An 11,934-nucleotide genomic window follows, 5' to 3' on the forward strand; every position below is an offset into this window, starting at 1 on the left:
ACACACACACACACACACAGCAATAAGTGATATTAGTGAAATTTTATCTTAATGAACATACAACATTTTACACATGGCGACAAGAACTGAGAGGTTATTAACCCTTTGTCACCAGAGTTCTGTTGAAACACACTGCCTATGTTTAGATTAATTTTGACAACCATGAAAAATTCAGCAAAATAACTGTCTCAATGCCAGCCCCTCCACCACCACCACACCCACCACCACCATCATCATCACCATTACCACCACCACTGGCTCCTGTGCCGGTAGCATGTAAAAAGCGCCATCTGAACATGACCAAAGCCAGTGCTGCCTGACTGGCTCCCATGCCGGTGGCACATAAAAAGCCACCAACTACACTTTTGGAGTGGTTGGCGTCAGGAAGGGCATCCAGCTGTAGAAACTCTGCCAGATCAGATTGGAGCCTGGTGTGAGCTTCTGGCTTGCCAGTCCCCAGTCAAAACCGTCCAACCCATGTCAGCATGGAAAATGGATGTTAAACGATGATGATGATGATTATTATTATTATTAAGTTGGTGTTTAAAACATAAATGAACATAGAAATATACTGCTTTTGATTCAATTCAATTTAGAAGTAAAGTAACTGTCATTATGAAGCTGGTGTTTGAATGAATATTAATACAAAATTCTGGATAATGGTTTTTAATTTAGATTACTTTAAAACAGGGAATTCATCATAAAACTATGAGCTGTGTCAGGCAAATTGATATCAAAAGAATTTGAAGACAATAAAAGTAGTAAAGAAGTTCATTTGAGGAGCAAACCTCATGGCTATCAATTCAAATGTTTTAGAAGTTATACTCGGAGACCCCCTTCGGTCACGACACAGACCATGGGATTGCACCTAGAAAGTTACCCTCCTAGACACAAGTCTGGGCATGGTTGTTTATGGAAGACCAGCAGTCGCCCATGCATATCAGCCTCCCCTCTCCACGCCACCAGTGTTATCCAAGAGAAAGACAAAGGTCGATACAGCTTGGCACCAGTGACGTCGCAACTCATTTCTACAGCTGAGTGAACTGGAGCAACGTGAAATAAAGTGCCTTGCTCAAGAACACAACACGCAGCCCGGTCCGGGATTCGAGCTCACAACCTCACGATCATAAGCTCGACGCTCTAACCACTGAGTCATGCGCCTTCACTATACTGACCACTGAGCCATGCGCCTTCACTATACTGAAGTTATACTATTAAATATCAAAAACCTAACAATTACAACACCTGGACTTAATGCTAGTGTTGCCAATTGTTAATTCCCCCTATATCACTGATGTACCAGAACAATTGCACCTTCAATGTTTTACTCTCTGGTCAATGTCTTTCATTGTCATCATCAGATTCACTTCAGTAATTCCTATCCTTGTTGGAGACTTGGAAAATTATTTACTAAAAAAGTAAATAGGATCAATAGTAATTCTAATCTATAACTTACCCCTGACAAATAGCGCATACACACACACACGCACAGCCCCCATTTAGTTGAGGGAGCTTTATTTTCTTCCCCATTTTCTCCTCTTGCGAGTTACTTTGTAAATTTAATAGAGCTGCTGGTAGTATGAAAAAAAGGACCCAGTACACACAGCAAAGTGGCTGGTATTAAGAAGGGTATCCAGCTATAAAAACCTTGTCAAAGCAACACTGAAGCTCGACTCAGCCCTGCAGTTCTCTGGATTCTGTCAAACCGACAAACCATACTCAGCCTGGAAAACAGATACTAAACAACAATGATTAAGACTTCACAGAAGGTGAAGCGTACAGTCGAATGAAGGAGTGAGGGTAGAACAGTCGGGTGAGGGGGAGATGGAAGTCGAGTGAGGGGGTAGGTGGAACAAGTAAAGTGAGGTGAATGTTGCCCCATACTCGAATTACCCACAAAAAGAAATATGTATACATCAACATGGTACAAAATCCTTTACAATTGCATTCTAAAAACAAGCAAACTCTACTTCCAGATTATGGAAGACAGAATTGCTGATTTCGGTAACTAATTACTAGAAAAACTGGACAATAAAGTACAGGCTAAAACAACCAGAAAATACCTTCATAAAGCAAATATATCTTTTAATGCCATGTTTATACTTCATCTTATTGTGACTGCATTATTAAGATGGGGTACCATAAATGGCAGTGGCCCTTATGTAAAGCAATACTCCTGACAACGTGTGAAGGTGAGGAAAGGATCTGAAACCCCTAAAATCAACAACAATAAAGAAAAAAAACCTTAAATTGAATCACTTTATATAACTCTTCAATTAGCTTTGGTCCATAACCAATATATCTTATTTATTTATTTATTTATTTCATGGTATGTATGGTATTTTATGAAATTATCTACATCAGAGAAGACCTCCACTTCTGTGGGGAGTGGGGGGGGCACCTTTCTCCCCCAAATAAAAAAAGAACAATTGTTCAACCATTCAGAAGCTACTATCTGTAGATTTCATGTTGGATTTCTTCCAAGAGTTTGCCTAAATAACAACAGACACCAGACAAGCAGACAACAACCACAAACTTTATGAACAAACGAGGAAGTATGTGTTATTCAGCATTCTAAGTATGTCAGCCCAATTTGTTGTAACAGCAATCAAATCTTTTCTGCCATCTGCCGAAACCATCTGTTCCCAGCTTGTTAAGAATAGGACAAAAAACAGCTAAGTTGACACTAAACTATAGGACAAGACCATCACAACTAAAATATTACGTTATAGAACCCCATGCTTCTAAAACCTAACATGCTAAATTTGATAAACCCTTTGTTGTATTTCAGTTGAAACACACCACCTCTGTTACAATTTTCATTCCAAAAATAATTATTTATTGAAATAACTTTGGTACTTAGAAAATAAAATTAACAAGAAAAATCAACCCTAACACTCCTTATTCTGTCGGTCTCTTTTGCCAAACCAAAGCCACAGGGACCCGCTCTCAAGTAGCAGTCAAGGACAAAGACACACTATCACACACAACAAGCTTCCATGCAGTTTTCATTTACTAAATTCACTCACAAGGCATTGGTTGACCTTGAGCTACAGTAGAAGGCACTTTGCCCAAAAAAGCTATACCGTGAGACTGAGGTGGAAAGCACACAGTTGCAAAATGAGCTTCTTAACCACAGAGCCACACCTAAGCCTATAATGTAGACTAGATCTGTAACAAGTTCACAGCACAATTCATTCTAGGACACATTTTGACCACCTCTACTCTGAATATTTCTCACGTACATAATATCAACCCAGACCAGTATTTTTTTAATTGGCGCAATCACCTTAATCTATTCAAGCAACAAACTATATTCGAGTTGTTTGCTCAATAGGCTACGAAACAGTGAGGGTTGGCAACGGGAAGGGCATCCAGCCATAGAAAAATCTACCTCAACGAATTGTCTCTGACCCATCCAAGCATGGAAAAGTAGACATTAAAAGTAGACAATGCAAAGTGTCTCAATAGCTTTCAAACCATATTCTTACCTAAAGTCTCTCACTGTATAAAGACAGCATCACATTTCTTTGTATTGAACTTCAGAGTTACTACGTAAACCTTATATTTCTTCCTATGAAATATTTTCAAATTACAATGAAGACAGTGGAGGGTAGCAACCAAACTATCAATACTGTTCTACCATTCCCACAGATTAACAACCAAATTTAATCCGATTTACCTTGAGTATCTAGCTAACATTAAAGACAGACAGATTTTGTCATAACCTTTCAGCACTTGTTGGTTGACTTCCCTCCTCACCTCCTCTACTTCTACGTCAGCACTTACTGACTTGATTTAATTAATTGCCAACTCACATCTAGTGGGCAAACGTAACTGACAAATGACGACAGAGGAGAAGAGAACAACGGTTTAGTCACTCAAAAACCTTATATTTTTCCCAGCCACCTTTGCTAATGATATCTGATAAGACCAAAACATGTTTGGAGTTGTAACCAAACTCATTTCTCCACATCAAGGCCCACACACACACACAAGCACACACACACACACACACACACACACACACACACACACATGCACACACATACACACACCACTGCCTTCATAAATTTCTCCAGTCTTTTGTAACTGTAATACATAATTAAGCATTTTTTTACTTCTTCTTCCTCTCTCTACCTTAATTTTAATTTACCATTTTTCACTCATTGCACAAAATGTAAATATTGCTACACATTTAACTATTTAACTTTCATGTAAAAAAAATTTTTTAAAAGCATCCATGGAAAATTCCTCCAGTTATGAATCTGACCAATTTTTACCTTTGCTTTTTCGATAATGATTATTTACCTTGAGATTCTATTTCAAATTTAAACTCTAGGAAAGTCAGGAGGAATAATTAAGATGAAAGGAATATGAAACATTTAAACCAGAAAACAACCATTTAGAATGAAAGACACCAATAACAGAGAATTCAGTTACTTGATCCTTTGGTGGATATCCTCATCATTATCATTTAATGCCCAACGTTTCCAAGGCCAAACGGAATTTGCGGGGCACAGATTTTCTACAGCCAGGTGCACTTCCTGTCAACAATCCTCATGGAAGACTGGACATGGAGGACCCTGCTTACATGACAGGGACATTCATTTACAACTGTCATATGTAGGCAAGAGACAGTAACAACACACACATGGAAATAATATTGACAAACCGGACAGCATTTGGCAGACAGGGAGTAGTGATGGCAGAAAACTAGGGCACACAGATTTGTTGAAAATACATGTAACAGGCTTTTTGCTTTTTTGTATATTTTTTTCTTGGAAAATTACAAACCATTTCCTGTAAATTAACTGATGAAAGAATTTATATATATATATTATATATATATATATATATATATATATAAGTAGTTAGGGTAATCCCAGCTGTTCCCTCTTGAATTATTATAAATTTTCTGTCTGACAAATTTCTAAAAGGAAATTCCTTATATGTCTATCTAACATGTAAATCTTTGCAATTCCTATTGACAAATGAAACACTTGTAGTGGAAAATAAATAATATGAAAAAAATTTTCCACTTTCCTGTTTTGTTATAAATATGTCTTGAAGACTTACAGTTGGACATGACTGTTTCAAACATGAAAGCAAAACTCAAATAAAATAAATCAATGTCTATCTTTAAAGAATCTTTGTAAAAAAAAAAATAATAATAAATAAATAAAACTGTGCAAAAAAAAAACATTTGTTGTACTGGACTTTATAATGTTATTTATAAATTTAAAAAAACATTAACGGCTGCAACAATACAATGGTTCTTGCCATCACAAGGTCATCGACTTTGTATCATTCCTGGAGCTGATAGGCACCATTCTGATAATTATTAAATACAGAACTTGATACGATACTAACTGATGTATATATATTTAGATTGTGTAATGTTATGTTCTTGGAGAGGAGCTTAACTGAAAACAAGCGAATCAACAAAATAATTAACACAAACGAAGATCTTATTCTATAGACATATCCTGGTAATTAGACAAAAGAAACTATTTATAATGGAACGACTGCAATGACAGACAAAATTAGAAAGAAAGTGAAATGTTCATTACATCTTAACTCATTCCACTAAACACAGATTTAGTTTTATTGACTTTATGCTTTAAGGTTAGACGCATGGGGAGGAGTGTGGGGGGGTCTTAGTTAATTAGATTTACAACTTTTTTTAAACAGCTGGTGAAACTAAATTATTTTCATTCATCGACAGAAAGTTTAGGTGAGATGCCCCTGGAAGCATGAAAACTTTTGTGACACAACCAGCAACACACATCTTTTCAACTTTGCAACAATAAATAATAGAATTTTAACAGCAATTATTACTTTTCTGACATATATTGTTTTTTTTTTGTTGTTTTTTTAATAAAATTCATTTTTAAGTAAATTTCCCAAGATCAGATATTGTAGCTGTGAGTGTCTCCCACAATTCCCAAGTTTCATGTTTTTTTTTCCCCTTCCTGTATGTTGTAATAGTCTTCGGTGATGTGTTCAGCCAATACTTTCAAAACTAGATTATACACTCACTTCTATTACTATGGATATATCAACATGATGACTGGCAGCTGAAAAAGAAGGCTCCATATAATAAAAAGTGCAGTGCTGTTAATTAAGATCGTAACCATGCTAGTGTAAATTATACAAAGTTAAAACTGGTGCCAACATTAATAACTAATTCTAGCTTTGGACATACAATAATAACAGACAGCACTACTTTAAAATTTCTGTGGAGTTTACTGCATTAGAAACATTGATACCATTAGAGGCAGGGGGGAAATATTATTGTAAATAAATACAATACGAGGCTAGAGAGGAAACAGAAATGAAGAACATAAAATAACAATGTAACATGTTGGCTAAAACTTTTGCGGAGATTTCTGGGGAGGGAAATTCATCCAGTGCTAGATTGTTGGACTTGGTTTCCTTTCGGGTCCAGTAGACTTAAGATTAAGAAGAGTTGAACAGTTTTTGGTCATGCAACTGGTCCATCAGTACCTGCTTCGTACTTACCGTCTGAGTAGCTGACCAACCACCTGTTGTTGTTGCTGTTCCACCTGCATGTAAAAGCTCCCAGTATTAAAAACAATGGTACAACTCCCAGGTAATTCTCAATACACTATTTCAGTGGTAATCCACAGAATGCATTAAATTCCAATAAAACGATGGCCCAGATTAAATTGTAACAATCCTTTGTGTGTGTGGTTTTTTAATGACATGATTCAGTGATAAGAATTCCAGATGAGAGGAGGGGTAGGAAATGGCAATTCCAATATTTTATGTACTCCTCATCAATGAGTAAGCATTGAAACTCCACATGGCGCCAGATGTACATTTGTATCCAGTCATGTAAAAATCCAATTTACACTCCAAAAATCCTTCAAGGGTTAACCAGATTTGCTAGAATATTAACACACGGCAGTGAGTTAATGATCTCTTAGATCTTTTTAGTAATGGTAATTCCATAAAAACGCTGATTCTGATACATATATATATATATACATATATAGATATATTTTACTCCAGACATTGGTATCCATGATGTTCTGCTATGTAAATAATACCATTTACAATGGTTAATCCACACATGTAATTGCCCTCAAAAAACTTTACCTGTTTTAGTAATCCAGCATTAGTGCTCCTTGATTAAGCTAGATTATGGCGAAGACCTCAAATGGGGTGTTTCTCATTTAGTTTGACATTTTTTTTATTCAGGTTTTCATTTGCTTGTTTTTTAAGTATATATAACATTGGATGAAGGATGAGAGAAATGGAAGGACATTTGTGCAATAAGAAATATTCCCGTACATCCAACAGATTGCTGAAGTAAAGAATCCAAATCTTTAAGAAAATCAAGATCCAAAACACTAAAAGAAAAAATGGTGAACACAATACAAGTAGAAAAAAGTGTGTAAGAATTTTACATCATAAATTGAAAAGATGGTGTGTTTCAGAAAGGGTAAGAAAGAGAGAGAACTGCAGGAACAATGAAAGATGGTGTGTGGAGGAAAGAGAGAAATTGCAGAAATAATGAAATGATGGAGACAACAAACAGTACAAGAGAAAATACAAGTCAAAAACTTCACCAACAATCAAGAAAACATATCACTAATGATGCACAACACTACCGTGAGTGTGTGTGTGTGTGTGTGTATGTCTGTGTGTGTATGTGCATGTGTTAGTTTGTGATTTTTTTCCTTAAACATGGCATAACCAAAAACAGCCAAATTACAATTTAGCTTTTGTTTTGTTTCCAATGAAATCTAAATGAACGAGTTTAAATATTTAGAGTTTCTTTTTCTTTTCTCCTAAGAAATCAAAAAAAGACACTAATCAATGTATTTCTAATTAAGTGAGGAGGACAGTGCTTTGCAGTGGAGTTGGGGGGAAGTGAGTGTCTGGTGATGTTACATTTGGGTAGTAAGAATGTGCAATTAAAACTAAAACGATGACAAACAGCAATAATAATAATAATAATATAATAATAATAATAATAATTTCTAGCGTCGACGACACAAGAATGGCATTTTTTAGAAGAGCCAACACATTTGGTTTCTGGCTTCAGCAAGCCATAAACCAACATGGAGGGTGACTTACCCTTTTGTTCGAGATGTGAAACTTGTTGATGGTACCCGAGTATGTAAGTATTGTCCTCGATGGGTTGCTGTCGTAGTCAATCCAGGATCGACTGGTCTTGTTACTACACTGCCCGTAGCAGTCCCTTCACTGTATTCTGTCCGTAATATTACATTTTCTATTTTGTTTTCTGAGCTGTATGCCTTGGAGGCACATTTAATGTCCATAAATGCCACTGTTGCACTAATACCAACTTCATTTTCCTTCTTGGGATGAAACTTCACATTCTGGATTTTTCCATAGCTGTAAAAAAAATATAAAAAGTGCGTATAAGAAAATGTTTTTCACGTTGACAGAAAAGAAAAGCCATTCTGACAATAACAATCTTTGTATATTTTGGTCAATTCCATAACCCAATGAGACAACATTAATATGAGAAACCACCAACACTTTTGATACCCTATCACTGTTGAAATACGCTTTGTTCAATAAATTTTGTAAAAGAATAAAGAATTTAGGGAAATAACTTTCATTATTAAACTAGTGTTTAAAACATAAATTAACAGGAAATTTTGATCACTTTAAGCCTTTTGTTACCATATTTCTGCTTGACTTTGTTTTAATTTTACAAATAATGAAGGATTGGTATTTGGAACTTGAATCAACATGAAATTTTAATGCAAGATTTTTAATTTATTTCACTTTTAAAGCAAGGGCTGATATCAGACAGTTTGAAATCAAAAAGGTTAACTCTCATTGGTAAACTTTAGCAAATACTGTGATCAAGCCTTCCTTACCCAGAGACATAAATTTGGCAAGGGGGGAAACTGGAGTCGTTCCAGTTCAGTGATCTGTTGACATAACTTAAATCTGAAGAGATTTCAAAAATCAGTCATAATTACCTCTGTAAATATTCTATAGAAACTGAATTTTAGATAGATGTCTTCTTTCAGATTTTTAAACTAAACTTAATTCAATTCATTGAAAAAGAAAATAAGTCTACTCTTTCACCTTGATGAACATTCTAAAATATATTTTAAGTTTCATCATAGATTTTGAATTGTTAACAAATTTGTTGCAAGAAGATGCTTTAGCATTGTTTTTGAACCACAAATTTGTGACAATGTTTAAAGAAATGTTCCAACTGAAATGCTTACAACTGAATTAACAGTTAATGCATCGAAACTATGTTGACAGTTAATGATGCCAATCCCTGTCCTTTTTGAAATACGAGTGAGTGGGGAGTCAGTGGCAATAGACATAATTTAAATATTTACACCAACCACTTTTAGCAAGGAAAGTCTGAAGCTAAGGACATTCTTCTAAACAACTCTCTCTTCAGTTTCACTTAAACTAAAAAGGAACAATGTTCATTTACATCAGTTTATACAGCATTTATTCTGGAACTACTTCAGATATTCAATGTAGATATGGTTGATGATGATAATAATACACATTGCATCAGAGAGAAGAGAGATGCTGGTAATGGCTTATTCCACAGCAACAGAACCTAGAGTGGAGGTTAATTAAATAACACTGATTCCAGTGTATTAAGGGTACTTTTATTAGCCACTGAGGGATGAAAACTGAAACCAATTTCTGCTTAATCTGAACTTGGGATACGCTTGGCTTTCGACTGTTTTTTAGATACTACAGCACCAACTGTCCTACAAGCACACTACTCCTGATACAACAGCAACACCAATAATTTTTCAGTCACATGATTTGTAAGGAAGGAATATCATTAACCCTTTAGTGTTTAAACCAGCCATATCAAGCCCAAATATTCTACATGTTTTATATTCAAACTGGCCATATCTAGCCTCTCACACCTAACCTATAGTGACACTCTAAAAATAAACAATCATATCATTGAAACCTTAAAGCTATAACATAATGCATGATTAATTCAAAACAATTTGAGTGAAAAAGTATTACATTTAACAGAGAAATTTGAACACCAAAGGGTTAATACTCCTGTACAAATGGTATTCATTTTATCACCTTCAAAGATAAATCAGATACAGTGGGATGTGAACACTTGACTGTAAGCTAAATATCTTACAGATTTGCCAGGCTATTTACATTGGTACAAGACCCACAGAGAACAAATATTAACCTTTTTTTTTTATCTGATCAGCCCGAAAGGATGAAAAGCAAAAGGCAGCTTTGATGAGATCTGAACTCGGGGCAAGCACACAAGTCAGATTAGATAGAAATGATTTCTAGATATATTTGATATTTCAAGATATATTCTAGATACAGCCCCAGAGAGACAAGAGGTAGAAAGCTAGCTTCCAGTGGAAAGTCAACCTCCAGGAAGATGAAAGGTAAAGCCAAGACCCCCAAGATCTGAATCTGAAGATGAAGGGCTATAACAAAATAATTAGTGAAATATGATTAATAATATTGATAATAATAATAATAATAATAATAATAATAATAATAATAACTCTTTCTAGAGGCACAAGGCTTGAAATAATAAGCATTTGATATAAATTTTCTCCAAATAGATAAGTGTGTGTGTGTGTGTGTATAAACTGCATAGAGTTGGGTATTTTCTTGAATTCATATTTATTTTTTTAAATAGAAATAACCATTTTATGTGAGTTAATTAGACAACACTGCTGAATAATTAACTGTGATATTATGCTTTCTGCACTATAGCTGAAAATTCATCTCAACTCTCTGCCGCTACTACGCAGTAAAATGACTTTAGCTGTAGCATATTAAACCACCACAGATACAGAAATAGCTGCATTCAACACAATTCTATATTAGCAAAGAAATGTCATTGATTAGAAGAATAGTATACAATCACCAGAGAAGACTTTAATTATTCAACTACTCACTCTCCCCCTCTCTCTGTCTCTAATGAATGTATGCAGCACACACACACACACACACACACACACACACACATACACACTATAGAAGTTTTAACAAAAATGAATAGAGAATGTACACAAGTTAATAATAGACCAAGCATAAATTAACAGCAAGTAACAATGCACACACACACACAGAGAGTTTTGTTGAAACAATTGACTATTCTTCACACTTCACAGTATTGCTATAAAGGAGATGAAGAGGAGGACTGGGGTTTTTTTTTTAATTGTTTGGGTTTTTGGGTGGGGTTTTTTTTTTGTTTTTTTTTTTGCACTACAAGGTTGGGAATTAGAGATATTATTATTGCCAGGAATTATGTGATACTGTGATCTCCAAGACCCCAATCCTTTTGGTAATATGATAGTACTAATAAAAAAACACTCAAACACACAGACGGAAACTGTACTTTATATACAAACACGACAACAGTACTTTTACATAACACACACACACACTGTGTGAGAACATTCATATAAATGTAGATAAGTATATAGACAGAGATGAGTGAATATATTTATTGATTTCACTGGGAGGAGGCTAATGTCATAGGCCTTTGCAGGACACCTCAATTTTGAGGAGGAGTGGGGCTGAAATGGAAAATAAAATCCTCTCCCCCCCATCTCTCCATCTCTGTTTAACACATCATTCTTCTTTCCAATGATTACAATTATTATTATTATTATGCTTGTAGCAGCACAATATATGTGTTTGTGTATATATGTATGTATGTATGTATGTGTGTGTGTATATATGTATGTATGTATGTGTATATATATATATATATGTATGTATGTATATATGTGTTTGAGAGTGTAATATGTATATATACACTACACAAGCATATATAAACATTCACATACATGCATATTTATATGTACATATACAATACATACACATATACATGTACACATACACAAATACATATATGTATATACACACATACATTCACATACGTGC

The 11,934-nt window shown here is 34.9% G+C and overlaps 1 protein-coding gene across 7 annotated transcripts in view; it reads right to left on the reverse strand.

Moving 5' to 3' along the window:
• Positions 1-11,934, reverse strand: part of LOC115224839 (msx2-interacting protein) — a 169,475-nt gene that overhangs the window by 114,524 nt on the left and 43,017 nt on the right. For 6 of the 7 annotated variants that reach the window (XM_036513786.1, XM_036513787.1, XM_036513788.1 and 3 more), the window contains one exon: positions 8,110-8,391. In XM_036513786.1, coding sequence (XP_036369679.1) covers positions 8,110-8,391 — 282 coding nt within the window. Of the gene's footprint in view, positions 1-6,525; positions 6,983-8,109; positions 8,392-11,934 lie in introns of those variants that run through there. The other variant, XM_036513790.1, reaches the window with a different exon arrangement.

Source organism: Octopus sinensis, linkage group LG26 (assembly GCF_006345805.1).
Source record: "Octopus sinensis linkage group LG26, ASM634580v1, whole genome shotgun sequence".
Taxonomy (NCBI): domain Eukaryota; kingdom Metazoa; phylum Mollusca; class Cephalopoda; order Octopoda; family Octopodidae; genus Octopus; species Octopus sinensis.